Source organism: Megascapheus bottae, chromosome 3, assembly GCF_031878675.1.
Source record: "Megascapheus bottae isolate mThoBot1 chromosome 3, mThoBot2.hap1, whole genome shotgun sequence".
In the NCBI taxonomy this organism is placed as follows: domain Eukaryota; kingdom Metazoa; phylum Chordata; class Mammalia; order Rodentia; family Geomyidae; genus Megascapheus; species Megascapheus bottae.
Genome location: NC_143511.1, coordinates 81,476,882 through 81,496,973, shown reverse-complemented (window position 1 = coordinate 81,496,973; position 20,092 = coordinate 81,476,882). Strand labels below are relative to the sequence as shown.

Here is a 20,092-nt window from a genome sequence, read left to right as displayed (position 1 = left end):
TGGCACTGAACTGCTGCCATCTTCACCTCTCAGCCACCTCCTGAATAGCTAGGATTACAAGTATAAACCACTGGCATTCAGCCTTTATTCTTTTTTTTTTTTTTCATATAAAAAGGTGAATTTATTGGGGAAGTAGATGGTGAACTGACTGGCCAGGGACACAGTGCAGACTCGGGAGCTGACAGACACTGTGATCCTGAGCAGCTCTCATGCTGGGTTTTTAAGGCAAAACACATGCGGTCGAACCTGGCCACCAGTGGGATAGTTACATACACAGAGGGACCATTGCCAACTCTTGCCACATGCAGGTAGCCAATAGGGTTACAGCCCAGTGTTTGAATTTACCTATCACCTTAGTTGGAGTTGGCGCACAATTGGGCAGGTCTCCACACCAAGCAGGCCCACCCCCACCCAAGCGGGTATCCCTCCTCATGGGGGGGGTGGGGATGGGAGGGGGAGAAGGTCAAGGTTGCCCCTCCCTAGAAGGGCAAAGGTAGCTGGACTGTACCATTGTCGACCTTCCCCAATGGTGCGGGGAACTCTTAGGCATTCTGGATGGCGCCAGTCCCTCCTCCCCTTAACACTCCTTGCTCCCCTTAACACCCCCACTTTTCTTTTAGCCTAGTCAAATCCTTGACTAGTTTACCTTAGTACAAATGGGGTTATACTGGGTGTGTAGGATCATCCGTTTTATAACTGATCCTTTTTTTACTAAAGCACATTTCATTAATCACACATGGGCCAATCAACAGTAACATTCTCCTCCCCGGGGCAACACTCATACCTCTAGGAACAATATATCTAGTCCTCTTCTGTTCTGGAGGACAACTTCAGCTAGGGACCTCAGTGACTTCTCTGGGAGTCTGAAAGTCCAGGATCCTCACATGCTGTCTTTACCTAGGAGTGATGAACCCAGTGGTTCGTTCCTGCTACCTTCACAGTGGTTGGGGTGCTGGGAATCACAGCATAGGTTCACTTGAGTGCCAGGGTACTAGAAACCAAATGTTGAACGTGTTCCTAGATCACCTTGTAAGGCCTGTAAAGACTCCGGAAGCCTTTACTTTTCACCCTGGCGATTTCCCCAAAAAAGATGGTTAAGAATTCCTGGAGGGAATTCTGACGCCATTGATGGGATTCCACATTCACCAGTGGGACTCGAACCCACGCGTTACCCTGTGGTTAAGGACTCTTCCCGGCTCCTGCACCAAAAATGTTATGGGGTCAAGAGGAGGGGATTCCACATCCCTCCAGGTGGGGATTCCATGTCCCACCAGAGTCCACCACACAGAGACAGTCTCATATAAAAAGGTAAATTTATTGGGGAAGTAGATGGCGACCTGACCGGCCAGGGGAAATAGATGGTGAACTGACTGGCCAGGGACACAGTGCAGACTCGGGAGCTGACACTGTGATCCAGCCTTTATTCTTTTTTAAACTTGTAAAATTCAAAAAGTAAAATGAAAAAAAAATTCATTTGAAAACTTGGGGTTGTACTCATTGGGTGTAAAACCTTAATTCAGTCTTTTTATTTTTTATTTAGTGTGAATATTTTATATATTTGTGTACAGCATGAGGGAGAACCTATCTTTCTTTGCTTATCTAAAAATATATTTTTTTAAATCAAGCTACTATAGTTGTTTTAGGTTTCAGTGTTTCTAGTTTTGCTGCTTTGCGATCCTTTTGATCTTATGGTCTCCTAAGATATATTCTAAAGGTACACTGGTAGGCCAAAAGGAAAGCATATTTGAATAATTGGTTAATTTATTAGAATGTATTAAGAATACTATTGTGTGCCAGACATGCATTACCAAATTGCCATCCATAAAGGTTATACTATGTACTATAGGTTCCAATTCAGAAGAATTTCACATGCAGTGTGTTCATGACAGTAAGTCCTCTAGATAAAACTCTTCACAGTCCTAGCTTAGTAACTTGACAAATTACACCAGAGAATCAAAACAAAAACAAAAACAGAAATAGGTACCTCCACATACATATAAGCTTGGTCTGGCTACCCTCTAACACTTTAGCCACATCTCCACTTCTAGCTTTTTTTGGGGGGCAGTTTAGTAGAGATAAGAGTCTTCTAGACTGCCTCCCTGGGATGGCCTCAAACTGAGGTCCTTAGATCTTATCCTCCTGAGTGGTAGGATTATAGGCATGATCCCCAGTGCATGGCTCTTTTCCCATTCCTTTAACCTGGTATCCATCCCCTCACAAAGGACACCTTTAGGTACATAATCAGCTAAATTCTATGCAGAGAGCTTTAATTATTGTGGAAAAGGTTAGATGGGAGAGAGGCTTTTAGAGTCATGAGAATCTGATATCAAACCTCCATTCTACAGAATCTATGAATGTTTTCAGTGATGAGCCATATATAGAATTGCATGTATTTTCTTTTCATTCTTAGCCCCAGTCTTTGAGGCTAATCTTCTCAGACTCCTCTGTATTCCAGGAAAAAAGGGTGTCTGTATGTCTGTCTCTGTCCATCTGTCCGTCCGTCCGTCCGTCCGTCTGACTTCTTTTCTTTTCTCAGGGCTTGAACTCTGGGCTTGGTCACTGTCCCTGAGCTCTTCAGCTCAAGGCTACCGCCCTACCCCTGGAGCCACAGCCCCACTTCCCCTTTTCTAGAGATTAACTGGAGATAAGAGTCTCACAGTCTTTAGTGCCTGAGCTGGCTTTGAACCTCGATCCTCACATCTCAGCCTCCTGAGTGCTAGGATTACAGGTGTGAACCCCTATTCCCAACAGGTCTCTCTCCTTTCTGTCTCCTGTCCCTTTCTCTGTGTCCCTGTCTCTCTCATTCTCTGTGTGTGTAGGTTTATATACATGCAATGTACAAATGCATACATACAACCCACATGCAATATACTCATATATGTATATATATTTGTACAGTCATATGCACATTTATGTATATATACCGTTTTTGGCATTTAGGTTTTAACTTTTAGCTTACATTGTCTGTATTAATTTTGGACTAATGTCTAGGATGAAATTTCTCAGGAGAATATAGTTGTAGGACTTGGTAGAGGAGGTGTTTTCTTTATAAAATTTTGATGAGGCTATAACCAAGTGATGTAGTATACTTAGTGTAAACTTTCAGAATTTAAGATATTACAAAAATGTTCTTGGCTTTATTCCCAAATGGATACAAATTATTTATTTATGATTTAATGCCAAGTTCCCTGTATATGAATTGGATGAATTAATTTCTATTTCTCTTGGTACAAAGTTCCACTTAAGCTCTTATTTTTATTTATTTATTTATTTAGATTTATATTTAGAGTAACACTTTTATTTACATTGGCAAAATCCTTAACACATAATGCCATTGTCTGTGAAGGTTTTTCTTTCATGTGGCTGCAATAGTTTTTTGAAATATCTAATTTTTTTTCTCTTGTAAAAAAAAGTCTGGTGGTGCTGCCGTTGAACTCAGGGCTTTGCGCTTCTTTTTTAGGGGTCTTCTAGCCCTTGAGCTATACCTCCAGCTTTTTTGCTCATGTTATTTTTGAGCTGGGTCTCTTTAACTTTTTACTCAGGCCGGCCTGGTCTCTGATCTTTCTATTATATGTCCTACTGTATCTGGAAAGACAGGCACACACCATCATACGTAGCTATTCATTGGCATGGAGTCTCTGATGGTTTTGCTTGTGCCGACCTCAGACCATGACCCTCCCAGCCTCTTCTCCTGAGAAGCTATGATTATAGATGTAAGTTGTTGGTATCCTGATGAAACTGTTGATATCCTGATGCGCACTGTTGTTAGAATAAAGAAATATGAAATACTACAGTGCCACCTTTTTCTCACACTGTTAGGGTTGATCTTAGGTCCTTGAACTTGCTAAGTAAGCAGTGCTGTATTATTTGGTCCACATTGCTGGGCCTATTTTTTTGTTTAGTTATTATTTTGGGTAGAGTTTCTTCTTTTTATCCAGGGTATAGTTTCAACATTCAGTTCTCCTGTCTATATCTTTTACCTAACTGAGATTACTAGTATGTGCCTCTATGCCAAGTTTATCTGTTGAGATTAAGATAACTTTTTGTCTTAGCTAGTCTCAGTCTACCTTTGGAGTACCAAGGATGACAGGTATGGAGCCATTGTACTTAACTGTGGCATTGCTTTTACACTTTTATCAGTTTAAAATACCTAAAAGGTATAACAAGCAAGGATCTTTGGAACTTATCTCTCTATCCTCTGACATATTGTTTTATTTGCTGGGGATGTAGTTCAGCACTGAGCAGGTGCATAGTATGTAAAGCGCCAGAGTTCAGTCATCAATAGTCCAATATAAAAATAAAGTTTTAATTAGTAGCTGACATCAGTATCAAACTACTTCTAAGGAAATGTACTAATAAATATTTTCTTGTGAACACAGACACACATTGCTCAAAAAACTTTATTTCAGAAAAGTGTAAGAAATCCTAGGTGTCGAAGTTTGAACATTGGAGGTAGTGATAAAGCTGTCAAGTCTTGAGGGGAAGGATGCAGGTAGAAGCCATAACTTGTTCCTGAATAACGTAGTATGATGAACAAACCCAGATACTGAATCTTTACTTTGAATTTTCAAATACAGTTTAAGTTGAAAGCATTGTTGGTAAGTAGAACATTTGAGATTTTGTTTTGTAATTAGCAGGCAGATTCTTGATTCCCCATTGTGGGCCAATTCCTTTAATAAATTGAGTATAGAATTCAGAGGTCAGCTTTACCTAATTTCCTGGTTTGTCAATGGAAATTTGAGGACCAGAGAACTATAGGATTCCATTTTGAGATCTTTCCCTTCTTAGTCCACTGTACTGTTTTCAGTGTGTTCTTTGACTTTCCCCATCATTTCATTGTTTAAACTTCACTGTCTTGTTTTCTCTACATCTCATTTCAAAGTAAATGAACCAAATCAAAACTAACCTCAGGTTTGATTGTTTTTTTTCTTTCTGTCATTCTGTACTTAAATATATTTTAGGAGGACTTCTTCATTTTTCATAAAGTATTACCTCCATACTTAACACCATATTCAACCAAAAATTTACATATTTTTTTAGCTTTGTCTTGTCCTTTCTTGTTTTTATGAACCTAAATGTTATAAATATGAAACTTGTTCTTAGTGTCCTCTCTGCGATCAATGGTGTCTGAATAAAACGGAGTAAAATTGTATCTTGATATAATTTTCATAGGTTTTACAGGCAATGGGATACCCAACAGGTTTCGATGCAGATATTGAATGTATGAGTTCCGATGAAAAGTCAGACAATGAAAGCAAAAATGAAACAGTGTCTTCAAACTCAAGCAATAATACTGGAAATTCTACAACTGAAACCTCCAGTACCTTAGAGGTATATTTTTCTATTTTGTCCCTTAAAAAAAAGTGATACATATTCATAGTAGAAAATTTGAGCTGTCGAAAAAAATAAAAAGTCAAAAGTATATATAAACCTGCATATTGTAGAAGCAGACATTACTAATATTTTGCTTTATTTCATCCAGATTTATTTCATGAAGACAGTCATGTTTTCATGATGTTTTACATCTTGGTTTTATATAACTTAATACTAGAAATATTTTTCAAAATAATTGCACATTGTACAATATACCCAGAGACATCTATACACATGCTGAGCATGTACCCTGACACTGAGCTGCGTTCCCAGCTCTGAAGTTTTTAGATATTTTTATGTCTGCAGTCATTTTTACAAAAAGTGATTTTTAGTGGAAGAGTAGAGAGTGATTAGTAGAGATTTGCCTTCAGAGATTTCTTATTACCACTTTTGCCAGGCTCCGGCACATCTATAATCCTAGCTATACAGGAGGTTTAGGTCTGAAGATCACCATTCAAAGCCAGCTTGGGCAAGAAAGTCTGTGAGACTCTTTAGCTCCCATTAACCACAGAAACCCGAGTGTTAAGAAACATTCAGGGCTAAGAAAGCTCAGGAATGATACCCAGAGCCCGAGTTCAAGCCCTAGTATTGGAAAAAAAGAAATCTCATTACCCCTTTAAAGACAATTTAAAATATAAATTATAAAAATGTATCAAGAAGATTGCCCATGATTTCACTTCTGAGGCAGCAGCTACAGAATATTTCCTTATGACAGTGCTAATGTCCATTACTTTATGTGTATCATGGGACTTGAATTCAGGGTCTGGGTCCTGTCAGTTTTTTTGCTCAAGGCTAGTACTCTTAACACTTGAGCCACACTTCTACTTCTGGCTTTTTGGTGGATATTGTAGATAGGAGTATCATAGACTTCTTGCTCAGACTGGCTTCAAACCTTGATCCTCTGAACTCAACCTTCCTCTTGAGTGTCTAGAATTACACATGTGTGAGACACATGGTGGCTTTTGAACATTCGTATTGTTTGTCCAGCATTTCTTGAGTAACTGTGGTGAAATTACACATATGTTTGGCCTCAAAAAGTACTCAACCTTCAGGATTTTCCTTTTTAAAATTATATTTGTAATATTTATGTCATTGTTTTATTTTTGGATCTACCTCTCTCTACACTTGAACCTTATTAGGCATACCGGCATTGTTTCTTTTCTACACTTGTAATCTTTTTTTTTTTTGGTCAGTCATGGGGCTTGAACTCTGGGCCTGGGTGCTGTCCCTGAGCTCTTATACTCAAGGCTATTGTCCTACCCCCTGTGGATGCAGCACTTCTGGTTTTCTAGTGGTTAATTGGAGATAAGAGTCTCACGGATTGGGTGCAGTGGCTCACACCTGTAATCCTAGATACTCAGGATGCTAAGATCTGGGGATCAAGTTTCAAAGCCAGCCTGAGCACCAAAGGACCTGAGACTCTTTAACTCCAATTAACTTCTGTAAGATGGGAAGTTGGGGTTGGGTCAAGGGTAGGTTGGTAGCCTTGATCTGAAGAGCTCAGGGACAGTGCCTAGGTGATTTCAAGCCCCATGACCCACCCTCTTCTCCCCCCCCCCAAGAAAAAAGTAGTAGCTGGACTGACTCAGATCTCAGCCTCCTGAGTAGCTAGGATTACAGGCATGGGCCGCCATGCCAGGCTTACACTTGTAATCTTATCCCCTGGACATAGTGACATATTCCTATAACCCTAGTCCTTTGAGAGGTGGTGATTGGGAGGATAGTTGGTCAGGTCTACCCTGGGGAGACCCTTCCCCCCATTTCAGCCAGTAAGCCTGCTTTGGTAACCTTACTTACGTGGTCAGCTACTTGAGTAAACTGAAGGTCCAAGAGCAGCCCTAGACAAAAATGCAGACCCTATCTGAAATATAACTAAGGCAAAATGGGTTAGGGACATGGGGATTAGGTGGTAGAGTGGCTTTTAGAAAGTTACAAGGCCCTGAGTCCATCTTCTCATCTCCTCTCTCCCTCAAAAGTGATTCCTTCTAGTATGTTTCAAGTAATACACATCTATTCTTTTTTTTTTTTTTTTTTGGCCAGTCCTGGGCTTGAGCTCAGGGCCTGAGCACTGTCCTTGGACTTTCTCAAGGCTAGAGCTCTAACCACTTGAGCCTCAGCACCATTTCCGGCTTTTTTCTATGTATGTGGTACTGAGGAATCGAACCTGGGTCTTTGTGTATATGAGGCAAGCACTCTACTGCTAGGCCAAACTCTCAACTCTACACATCTGTTCTATAACATAAATTCTTTGTAATAATGGGATCAGTGGTTCCTAGCACATTCTATCTCCTTGAGAGCAAAGAAGTATCTTCATTGGAACTGAATTTTAAAGTTCGGGATTGAAGTAAAAAGCTACTGCTTTTCAAAGTAAAAAGCAATAGCTTTTTACTTTAGGTACCCTTAAATCTGTTTGGCAAGACTAAGAAAATTAGAGTTACTTCCTAGCTGCACTAAAGGTTAGAAATAATGGACCCTTAAGACATCATTTGAATTTTATTTCTTCTATGTTCTTTGTCATTTGCAGTTTGGTTAGGTCAGGAGAAACATGGATCAGACTCTAAACCACCTTGGAGTGGCAAGCTACATCAAGTTTTGAATACTGGCCAGTGGCTGGTTGGTTAGATATAATTGTAGCATTTATACTGCCTATTGTATCTATACTTTTTGATGCTATTTTGCTATTAATGTACAGAAGTTACTCATTTTAATTACTGACCTTTTTAACAATTTATATTAATAAGTTTGGTTTTCTAAACTTAACGATTAAGCCTTCAGCCTTACTATCTCTTTTAGGTAAGAACTCAGGGCCCTATCCTCACAGCAAGTGGCAAAAATCCTGTCATGGAGCTCAATGAAAAAAGAAGAGGTCTCAAGTATGAACTTATCTCAGAAACCGGTGGAAGCCATGACAAGCGCTTTGTAATGGAGGTGTGTTCCTAGACACATGCAGCCTTACTTTGCCACAGCCACAGGGTATCCTGAACTGTTACGTTAAAAAAAAAATTGCTATCAGTTCTTTGGGCACTGTTTGGTTTCTGGTGTTGTCTTTGTTATTTAACTTAAAACTACTATGGATAATTACAAAGTGGTGTTCTTGATTTCAGGTAGAAGTAGATGGGCAGAAATTTAGAGGTGCAGGTCCAAATAAGAAAGTGGCAAAGGCAAGTGCTGCATTAGCTGCCCTGGAGAAGCTATTTTCTGGCCCCAATGCAGCAAATAATAAGAAAAAGAAGATTATTCCTCAGGTATGCGTTAAGGTTAACCTTTGCAATGCTTTTCAAAATTCTCTGAGAATTAAATTTCCTGCTTTTGTGTCACTTTAGCTATTTTTTTACTCTTCCCCAAATTACCTTTATGTGTAGTGTTATACAAAGGGGTTTCAATTTAACATATCATTTCACTTTGGCTCTTTATAAAGTCATTTCTTGTTTTGTAAATTTGACAGTTTTTCCTTAGACTAGGTAATAAATAATGTACATCAAGACCAGGTTTACTTCTAGGTGTCAGTGGCTCACACCTGTAATCCTAGCTACTCAGGAGACAGAGATCTGAGAATCATGTTTCAAAGCCAGCCTGGGTAAAAAGTCCATGAGAGGGGCCGGGAGTTTGGCCTAGTGGTAGAGTGCTTGCCTAGCATGCACGAAGACCTGGGTTCAATTCCTCAGTACCACATACATAGAAAAAAGCCAGAAGTGGTGCTGAGACTGAAGTGGTAGAGTGCTAGCCTTGAGAAAGTCCAAGGACAGTGCTCAGGCCCTGAGTTTAAGGCCCAGGACTGGCAAAAAAAAAAAAAAAAAAAAAAAAGTCCATGAGAATGTTATTTCCAGATAACCACCAGAAAACTGGAAGTGGTGACGTGGCTCAAAAGTGAAGAGCTCTAGGACAGTGCTGAGGCCCAGAGATAAAGCTCTATGACCACCCCCCCCCAAAAAAAAAAGACCAGGTTTACTGTTTGTATATATATGTGTGTGTGTATGAGCCTGTCCTTGATACGATGCAGAGGTAGTTTGTGCTTGTCCAGCACAGAGAGCTTCCAAACTACATAGACCTCTTCTTTCTCCAGGTCTACCACTGTTCTCTCACTTCTTTCTACTTCTTCTGCTTTGTTTGAGGGTTTTTTTTTGTTGTTTTTGGTCGGTCCTGGGCTTGAAATCAGGGCCTGAGCACTGTCCTTGGACTTTCTAAATGCCAGAGCTCTACCACTTGAACCTCAGCACCACTTCCAGTTTTTTTTCTATGTATGTGGTGATAACAAGGAATTGAACCAGGGTTTTCGTGCATGCTAGGCCAGCACTCTACCAGTAGACCAAACTCCTGGCCCGGAGATATTCCTTTATAGGCATCACAGAATGTGACACCTGCTTTTTCAGATTACTGGCATTGTTGTGCCACTGCCACTGGAATTCTATAATTTTCACTAGATAGTTGGAAAAATGGCTCTTAATGCATGTTTTTCTTTTTCTTTTTCTTTTTGTGGGTCGTGGGGCTTAAACTCTGGGTCTGGGCATTGTTCCTGAGCTCTTCGTGCAAGGCTACCACCCTACCCCTGGAGCCACAGTTCCACTTCCATTTTCTAGTGGTTAATTGGAGCTAACAGTCTCACGGACTTTAGTGCACAGGTTGGCTTTGAACCTTGATCCTCAGATGTCATCCTCCTGAGTAGCTAGGATTACAGACGTGAGCCACCGCACCCAGCCTGCTTTTTTTTTTTTTTTTTTTCTTTCCTTGAACTCTGGGCCTAAGCACTGTCCTTGGGCTTTCCTCAAGACTAGCACTCTACCACTTGAGCCACAACACCACCCACTTTTCTATGTATGTGTTTCCAAGGAATTGAACCTGGGTCTCCATGCATGTAGGCAAGTACTCTACCACTAGGCCAAACTTCTGGCCAATACATGCTTTTTTTGAGTACGTCTTTATGTATCAAAACTAGAAATGTACCATGTGTGATGGGGAGAGAAAACAGGAAGAGGGGTAATTAATTATAAGGTACATTCTCAGTGTCATGAGTGCTGGTACAGGACTAACGTCTGAATAAATTATATGAGCAATACAAATATATTAAAAATGTTTAGGTAAATAAAAGGAACTGAAGAGTATTTAAATTATTGAACTTCTTGTGTTTCAATTCTTTTGTATACACTAAGTCCATTGTAGAAGGGGATGGTTTCCATTCCAATTGTCCAGAGACCCTGGATGTCCTTCCTGCATGTTAAGTCATCTGGACATTTGTTTTGTTTTACTTATGCTTCCTTTATCAACTATGATCAACACTGCTTAAATTCTAAGATTCAAAATGTAAATAGCCAGCTAACATAAAAAGTAGTAAAACTAGCTGGGTGTTAGTGGCTCACTCCTGTAATACTACTCTGGAGGTTGAGATCTGAGGATCATGGTTCAAGACTAGCGCGGTCAATACAAAGCCATGAGACTCTTATCTCCAGTTAATCACTAGAAATCAGAAGTGGGGCTGTGGGTCAAGGGTAGGGCGGTAACCTTGAGCCATAGAGCTCAGGGGCAGCACCCAGGCCAGAGTTTAAGCCCGTGTGCCCCCCCCCCAAAGCAGTAAAACAAATCAATAAAAACAAAATCTTTTTAAGTTTTTTGGTATACATGTAAAAATTTCATTTTTACATGTGAAAAATAAGATTCTTTTAGTTTATAAAGACAAAATATGTTCTAGAGTATGTAGAAAAGCCATTATTACATTGTGTTTTTTTTTAACCCTACATCTTGTATTTTATCACAAAATTTTGTGTATAAAAAGCCTAGGTTCAATTGCTTGCTTTTCAGAGGTGAAGAACCTCCAGTCAGCAGATCTCATAAGCAGCCTGCAGAAATTATTTTGACATGAGAGGACAGACATACTTTTATGGGCTGCCCATAAAATGCATATATATATATGCATATATATATATATGCATATATATATATATATATATATGCATTTATTTATTTGTGGGTCATGGGGCTTGAACTCTGGGCCTGGGTGTTGTCCCTGAGCTTTTCATCTCAAGGGTACTGCCTTACCCCTGGAGTCACAGCCCCACTTTCCATTTTTTTAGTGATTAATTGGAGATTAGAGTTTCAGGTTCTTTAGTGCCCAAGCCGACTTTGAACTTCGATCCTCACATCTCAGCCTCCTAGGTAGCTAGGATTATAGGTGTGAGCCACCACACCCGGCTTGCATTTATAATTTTTTTATGGCCTTTGAATGTTATAAATATCTAAATAGCCCATGGCAGAAAAAGATTTCCTACTCCTGATTTATTATGTAGTGAAGTTTCTTTATGGAAAAATGAGTTCCATCTCTACTGGACTTACTCTGTTCCTGCCAATTTGTTGCTGCTTTTAACTAAAACATGCTTTAAAATTTTTTTTAAAAAAGGGCCAGGAGTTTGGCCTAGTGGTAGAGTGCTTGCCCAGCATGTACAAATACCTGGGTTTGATTCTTCGGTATCATATACATAGGGAAATGCCAGAAGTGGTGTTATGGTTCAAGTGGTAGAACTCTGGCCTTGAAAAAGTCCAAGGACAATGCTCAGGCTCTGAGTTCAAGCCCAGGACTGGCCAAAAAAAAAAAAAGGGTCAAAATGTGGAATCCATTCAATTTTATAAATTTTCCATACCAGAAGCTTTGTTGATACTTATGGGTTTAATGTGTTTGACAGCCAAGTAGTCTGTTTGAATGTGTGGACTGGTTTATTTCAGGGGAAAAAGAAGAATGGCTGTCTCTGTGAATGACCTTTGGACCTTGGAAGTGTCCTATGGGTAGTCAGATATGAGATAGCTGCCATTATGGGAGGAATAAAGTGCCAGTTTTTTTGTTTTGTTGTTGTTGACATAAGACTAGCATCTTCATTCTCTGACTTTCAATTCCTAAACACCGTTGACTTTCCTTGGTTCTCTTTGAAGCTCTGCAGTACTTGCCTTGCACTTTGGCTAATGTCAGGAATCTTAATAGTTTCTAGCTTCAATTCTTACTGTATTTTTACACTAAAAAACTTGTCTAGGTACTATTTGATTTTCTAGAATATTCATTTAGGGAGAAGGAGGGTTATTTTAGCAATTGTGTATAGTGTTACTTTTTGATTTACCAGTTCTACTTCTGGCTTTTCTTGGAGTGCTGTTTTCTTTCACTCTGTTAGGAGTTGGTTGTTTTTGTTGTTGTTTGTTTTATTTCTTTTTTAAATTTTAAAGTGAGCTTTGTCATTCTCATTTTACAGTCAATGGGGAGAATTCCAGAGAAAAATTATGTGACTTTCCATAGCCATAGCATTTATAGCAAGAAGGAGTTTTTGAGGTATTTAATGGTTGATATACACAAATATACTCAGAAGAAATAGGCTCAAAGAAATGCCATGACCTTCTTGAGGTCATGGATAAGAAACTGGCTGGCTTTGGGGGGTTAGAAATGTGGTTCAGTTGGTAGACCACTAGTCAGTGAGCCAAAGTGGTTGCAGGTACCCAGTTTGAGTCTGTCACTGACCTAGAAAAAATAAAACAAAAAGAAAAGACATTATCCTTTTCATCTTCCATCTGTTCTTTAAAAACAAAACAAACGAAAAAACACTTCACTTAGATTTCTAGCTATTTGTGGATATTTTGTTGCTGGTTTTCAAACCTACATATCAGTTGTTTATATAATTAAATAAAAGTTATCCTCAGTCAGGCCTAAAATGACTTAGATGTGATTTAACTACTGAATTTTATATGTAAAATGTGAGTTCTGTCTGGATATACTCTCTAGTGAAAAGTTACTTTACATGCTTTTGTGCCTAGCATGTGGGATAGAATGTCATTTTTATTTTGTAGGCGATTCACTGAAGATTCTAATCACAGACAACTTGTTATGTCACCTGAGGGCCCAGATTTTCATGGTGATTTTGCATCAAAGAAATGAGAGGCTGATAGTTTTTTTTAGTGATAAAAATGTGTTGTGTACTTATAGGCAAAGGGTGTTGTGAATACAGCTGTATCTGCAGCAGTCCAGGCAGTTCGGGGCAGAGGAAGAGGAACTCTGACAAGGGGAGCCTTTGTTGGGGCGACAGCTGCTCCTGGCTACATAGCTCCAGGTTAGTACTACCTGCAAAAGATTATCTGCCTCTTTAGTGTTCAGAGCATCTTCATTTTCCAGGGTTACTCGGGGTCCTTGGAATACAACCTGGAAGGTAAGTATTTCAGGGCTGGGAGCATGACCTAGTGGTTGAGTGCTTGACTAGCACACAGGATGACTCGGGTGTGATTTCTCAGTACCACATACACAGAAAAAGCGGAAGCGGTGCTTAAGAGGTAGAATGCTAGCTTTGAAAAAGCCCAAGGAGAATGGCAGGCCCTGAGCTCAAGCTCCAGGACTGGCAAAAAAAAAAAAAAAGAAGAATGAAGGTAAGTATTCAGAACTAAAAATGAAAAGAGTGTACAGACTACCATAGCTTTTTTTTCCCCTTGGATTTTGCTTTCTTTTCTTCTTCTTTTTCTTTCTTTTTCTTTTATTTTTTTTTCCCATCTGAACTAAAAGTGAAAAAAACGTACAGACTACCATAGCCTTTCCCCCCCCCTTGGGTTTTGCTTTCTTTTCTTTTCTTTTTATTTTGCCAGTCATGGGCCTGACTTCTGCCCTTGGGCTTTCTCAAGGCTAGAGCTCTCCTACTTGAGCCGTAGCTTTGCCACTTGAGCCACAGCACCACTTTTGGTTTTTTCTATGTATGTGGTAGAAAGGAATGGAACCCAGGTCTTTGTGCATGCTATGCAAGCATTCCACCACTAGGCTACACTCCTGGCCTGAGTTTTGCTTTCTTAGAGGAAGATGACAGAAGAGCAATAAAGGACTTAGTTTTCATTTTGAGAATGAGAAGAACATATTTTGTGAGAACATAGAAATTGTATTGTGCACATAACAAGGGAGAAATGGTTAAGGAACTTCTAAACATGGGAGTGTGCATAGGTAGGAGAGATTTCATTAGTATGTGTTAAATTTTGTATTTGCAAAACTGTCACAGGAAAAAAATAGTGCAAGTGATTTGCAAAAAGGAATTTATCCTGAGCTTATCATACACCAGAGGTTTGCATATAATTGTGCTTTTAATATTCACTGTGTTTTTCTTTGGGTAGAAATTAATTTCCAGATAATGAAGATACTAAAATTGAGTTCTAGGGGAGATAAGGTAACTGGCCTCAGTTAAACAAGTGCTAAGCATCAATGTAAGGATTTGAAGTACATGTTTGTAATTCCAAGATTGGTTTTTTCTTTCCTGCCATGTGACCTGAGGGTGATGGGGACAGCTGCCTTCATTGTGCTTTCCGTTCACATCCCTATATAGTTTTAGCCATGGATTTCTAATAATTTTGTTAAAATGAAGTTCTTAGCAATGTTGAACTGATGAAAATTTCCACATCGCCAGCAAGCAAGCCACTGTACTTACTAGTTGTGGTGAAATCTGCATAAATACTAGGTCTTAGCCAGGTGCCAGTGGCTCATGCTTGTAATCCTAGCCACTTAGGAGGTTGAAATCTGAGGATCACAGTTTGAAGCCACTGGGCAGGAACATCCACGAGACTACTATCTCCTTTAACTACCAGAAAGCCCAGAATGGGACTATGGCTCAAGTGATAGAGTGCTAGCTTTAAGCAAAAAAATAAGCTCACTAATAATGCCTAGGCCCTCAGTTCAAGCCCCAGGACCAGAACAACAACAAACATAATAAAGATTAGGTTTTATTCAGTCAGATTTTTAAGGTAACATCCCTGAAAGTTTCTTTATAATTTTATTTTCTTCTAAGAGAATTAGAATAGCTCATTTGGGAGTTTCTGAGTGATATGGCATTGGAATTATAATTCTAGAAGTTGATTCCAGTTGCATTGCTCCAAGATATGTCTCATAAACATGCTATATCATACTGTAGATTTAGATTTTGTTATTATTCAGATTACAATTTGAAGGAGTAAGATGCTTTAACTAGGTAGTAACAATTACAGACTGAGCTGAGTGAGAATGGGGGAGATTGTGGCATGAAAGCCTACAACTGAGGATCCTGATATAGTCTACAGTCTCTAAAGGTTTCCCTGACGAAGTGACACTGGAAAGGGAGTATTGGAGATGACATTTTAAAAGCCTTTGAAATTTTACAGAAAGGCATTTCTTTTGTGGCCTAGAGAAGGTTCAGTTTAGGTCAGTCTGGATAATGATTAAGTTTGTGCCATTTCTAGAGCATATTCTGTGTGGTGTGGAACTATTAAAAATATTTTACAGTGATATAGAGGCTGAGTGAGGCCAAGAAAACTGATGTAACTAAAAACACCTTGCTTGTAAGAGGTGTATTAGATTCCCAATGGTCTGATGAGTGACCAGTGTCTCATAGTTGTAGTGTCATCTGTTTTTAAGGAGGTAAAGTCTCAAAACTGTAGCATTGGCATTTCCTGGAATAGATTTTATATGCAGACTTTTAAAAGTCTTAATTCCACCTTTGGTTCTGCTGTCATGTCCTTGTCCTGTTGATTATTTCAGCTGCATTGTTAGAGGAGATGTGGCTCAAGTGGTAGAGTACCAGCCTTGAGCAGGGAAAGACAAGCAAGAGCATAAGGCCCTGAGTTCAAACCCTAGTACTGTCACCTTCTGAAAGAGGGTGGAGGGATGAGGGAGAGGGGAGGGAGGGAGAGAAGGAAGGGGAGGGGGAGAGAGAGAGAGAGAGAGAGAGAGAGAGAGAGAGAGAGAGAGAGAGAGAGAGAGATATTTAGTTTCATTGTGTCTTCTTTAAATATACATTATAGTGAAGTACCATGACTGTTTAATATAATTCAAGTATAGACTAAAGTATAAAAAAACAAAAAACTAAGAACAAAACCTGTCATCCATTAGGAAGTGTTTTGATTCAGGGTCTGAAAGCAGTTTACATTCTTTGGCATTCTTTTGAGTGCTTTATCTCAAATAGAAATCTAAAAACTGGGTTTTCAAAGTTAACTAATTAAGATCCATTGAATGTTTAGGTGGGGCAGGATGGAACACTTGAATTTGGACTGTTCTGTATGAGGAAAATATAATATGGAATCAATAGCTGGTCCTCTTCCCAGGAGAGGTGACAATTGATCTTGGATTTAAGTAACAGTTGGTTATATAGAGAAGACAAAAAAATTCATTTGAGTAGCAGGAAGTTTTATATAGAAAAAGGAATTATAGTGTGAAAAGGCTAGATTTGTTTTGGTGTAGAAATTTGTCTAGAGCCCATTTAGGTGTCATGGCTTTTTTTCTGTTTTAGAAATTAATTTGTAGCTGGGCACCAGTGGCCCACACATGTAATCCTAGCTGATCATGAGGCTGAGATGTGAGGATCATAGTTTGAAGCCAGCTGGGACAGGAAAGTCAATGAGAATCATAACTCCATTTAACCTTCAAAAAGCTGGAAGTAGAGAGCTGTGGCTCAGCAGGTAGAGCACTAGCTTTGAGCAAAAACCCCCTCGGGGACAGAGCCCATGTCCTTAAGTTCAAACCCCAGAACCAGCACCCCCCCAATCCAACACACACACACACACACACACACACACACACACACACACACACACACACACACTCTCTCTCTCTCTCTCTCTCTCTCTCTCTCTCTCTCTCTCTCTCTCTCTCTCTCTTTCTTTCTGGAGACTTGATGATGAAGCAAGTTTGTATTTACATATCTAAAATTAAAAATGGAAAATTCTATTGACATGGTGTTTCTCATCTTTGCAGTATAAAGAAGCATGGGAGCTTTTTTATTTTAAAGATGACTAGATGGCAACTCATACATTATTTATCCAAACAAAGATTTATAAGAATTAATGCCAGAACTAATTGGCTAAAAACATCTGTTTTTTGTACTGGTTTTTATTTAATAATATGAGCATTTTTCTTATGTATTAGATGCTAATTTTCTTAGAAACCTTGTGCTGGGCCAGTCATTTAGATATCAACAAGTCTTGGACCTTGCCCTGGGCTTAGACCTGAGTTACATATTCTCTTAGATGGCAATTAAGGCCTCAACCTATGCTGTCAATGTTTTCACAATTGAGATGTGAAAAGTTTCAGCTTAGAGAAATTAATGATTTGAGTGGTTCTAACTATTCTTTGGTTTAACAGATGGTATAGACATTCTGCAAGGTGTAGATGATGTAAAAATAGATAAGGTTTGGTTTCTGCCACTCCAGTAAGAAACATGGACAAGCGCATAATTACACTGCAGCATGGCAATGCAGAGACATAGTTTTGACGGTTAGTGAGATCCTTATAGACACAGTGGTAGACTAGAACTACTATGAGCGTGTTTCTCCACTCTCCAGCTTCTGGCCTAGGGTGCCATGCCAGGCGGATTGTGAATCAGGCCAGTGCAATTGCGTTTGGTTCTGAAATGATTTGCATTCTTCTTCTTTGTACCAGGCTATGGAGCTCCTTATGGTTACAGCACAGCTGCACCTGCCTATGGTATGTATACCATCTCATTGATTTCTTCTTTTAGTGAGTCTGTCAGAACAATCCAAAGCACAGTTTGTTTCCAGGATTTCATTCAGTAAATGAATCAAGGGATCTCAGACCTAATAATCATTTTAGTGACACAACTTAAATTCCCTTTGAAAATGCCACAACCTTGTGGTTCTTGGTTTGGTTAGAGTTGCTCTTCTACCTGCTTTGCCTGATTGAAGGACTGCTTGTTCTAATTGCCTGTTTCTGACCATATTGAAATTAAACATTTTAAGTAATTCTTCTTACAGCCAACTTATACTCCATTCAAAGGCTACTAAAGGGCCATGATCAGTTTCTAGCCTGGTTGCCTGCCAGTTATACGATCTCATGAACTTTCTGGCTTATATCTGTGTGAACAATGGGTGATTTGAGTCAAAACTAGAAAACGGTTACTTTAAATTTGTAGCTGCCATCCTTTTTTCTACATTTTGCTTTGGGGGCTGAGATAAATGGTTATGCTTGGTCCTAAAGAGGAACTGGTGGTGAGCGTTTACCAGCATGTTCTTTAAATTCTGTAAAAAGTCAGTCATTTATTCTGGAAAATCAGTAGACTTGTCTTGTCCCAACCCAGTAAAAAAAGAAAATAACAGCAAATATGCAAATTCATTTCAATGGCCCTTTGGATAACTTTTGAATGAGGTTTATGTGGCAATGGAGGCAGTAGGTTTGGAGTCAGTGATATGCTCTTAGTTTTCCTAACTCAGGTGCTGTCTGTTATAGAATCAAGCCATCTGCAGGATGTTTGTAATTGAGAGAAGAAGATAACAAGAGAGTATGTGTGCATGTGTGTGAGAATGTGTGTCTGCACAGCCCCAGGCTGGGCGGGTATACACACAGAAGGCAAAAAACCCTTCATGTATTGCTCTTTGTGACATGAATCTTCTACATGAACATTTTCCTCTTTACATCAGCTCTGCCTTATTCATGTGGATGAAATCCTTAAGACATTGCTAAACTAAAGCTTCATCTGATTTCATAGTTGTAGAACTAAGTAGAAAATGAATAGTTTGACTTCTTTGCCTTATTAAAATTTGTAGAGAACTGGCAGGAGCCACACATTCGAAGCAAGTTTTGTTTAGGCAATACAGAGTGTGGACTCAAAACCTTTGCTTGATAGGTTTGATGGTTCATGCTTTTGTAATACCAGCTAAATAGTAGGTGGAGAGAGGAAGGTGAGTTTTTTTTTTTTTTTTTGAGGAACCAAAAGTTAGACCTTAGCTCAACAAAAAAGCAGAATATAGTATCTATAATCCCAGCTACATGAGAGACATAAGTAGGGGGACCACAGTTGAAGATTGACTCCGGATAAAAATGTGAGGCCCTGTTTTGTAAAACAAACTAAAACTAAAGGTATAGCTCAAGTGGTAGAGTGTTTGGCAAGCACAAAGCTCTGAATCCAAACCCCAGTACTTCCTTCCTCCCCAAAACCTTCTTGGCCTTAGTTTCTTCTTAGGCACACACAGGTATAGATGAGGACTTCCCCAAATTCTGAGCTAGAGTGACATTATGGTGATTGGGCATTGAGGACTAGTCCAGGTTTGCTTCTGAATGCAGACTCTTAGCTCTTTTTGATTTGGCCATGATTTGGCCATTGGCTTTTGCCGTTCATCAATTTCTGGATATCCTGAATGCTCATCTTTCTAGATTCATCTTACCCAGATCCAGTTCATTAGATTCATTTGCTTTATTGTGTCTTATGTGAGTCTTAGAGAACCTGCCTTTCAGGGCAGATTTTTAAGTCTGTGTCTTTGTAATAGTCATATAGTAGGTTTCAGGTTCTTTAGTTCAGGTTTGCCAAGGACTACTTTTTCCTTTTAAAACAATTTGTATCTAGATTCCTAAGTTACATTCATGTTTTTCCTTAGTGTTTTTAATTTTCTCTCTTGGTCCTCTGTTTCCTCTTTTAACATTATGCTGTCACTCTGTGGCCTCTGAGCCTCACTTCTGAGGGCTCCTCTCTTCCATCTGCCATATAACTGACTTCCAAAGCTGGTGAAGTTTGATGCCCCCATTTTTCACATAAAAGATTTGGTTTTTAAATGTTACTGTGATGCAAACCTACTAAAACGATGCTTTATTTTGGCTGTAAGGTAAATATGTCTTTTGGCCTTCGTAAAGCTGTTGCATGTGGGGTAATTTCCCTCTGATCATCTAGTGCTCTTGAATACCTGCTGTTGCTGCTTTGTGATTTCTCCATAGGTTATATATCAGAATAAGTATAGGAACAGATTTCAA

The 20,092-nt window shown here is 39.3% G+C and overlaps 1 protein-coding gene across 8 annotated transcripts in view; it reads left to right on the top strand.

Moving 5' to 3' along the window:
* Strbp (spermatid perinuclear RNA binding protein) overlaps positions 1–20,092 on the top strand; it is a 105,868-nt gene that overhangs the window by 80,210 nt on the left and 5,566 nt on the right. For all 8 annotated transcript variants that reach the window (XM_090330599.1, XM_090330605.1, XM_090330604.1 and 5 more), the window contains 5 exons: positions 5,173–5,331; positions 8,167–8,301; positions 8,478–8,618; positions 13,325–13,448; positions 17,774–17,818. In XM_090330599.1, the coding sequence (XP_090186725.1) occupies positions 5,173–5,331; positions 8,167–8,301; positions 8,478–8,618; positions 13,325–13,448; positions 17,774–17,818 (604 nt within the window). The remainder of the gene's footprint in view (positions 1–5,172; positions 5,332–8,166; positions 8,302–8,477; positions 8,619–13,324; positions 13,449–17,773; positions 17,819–20,092) is intronic.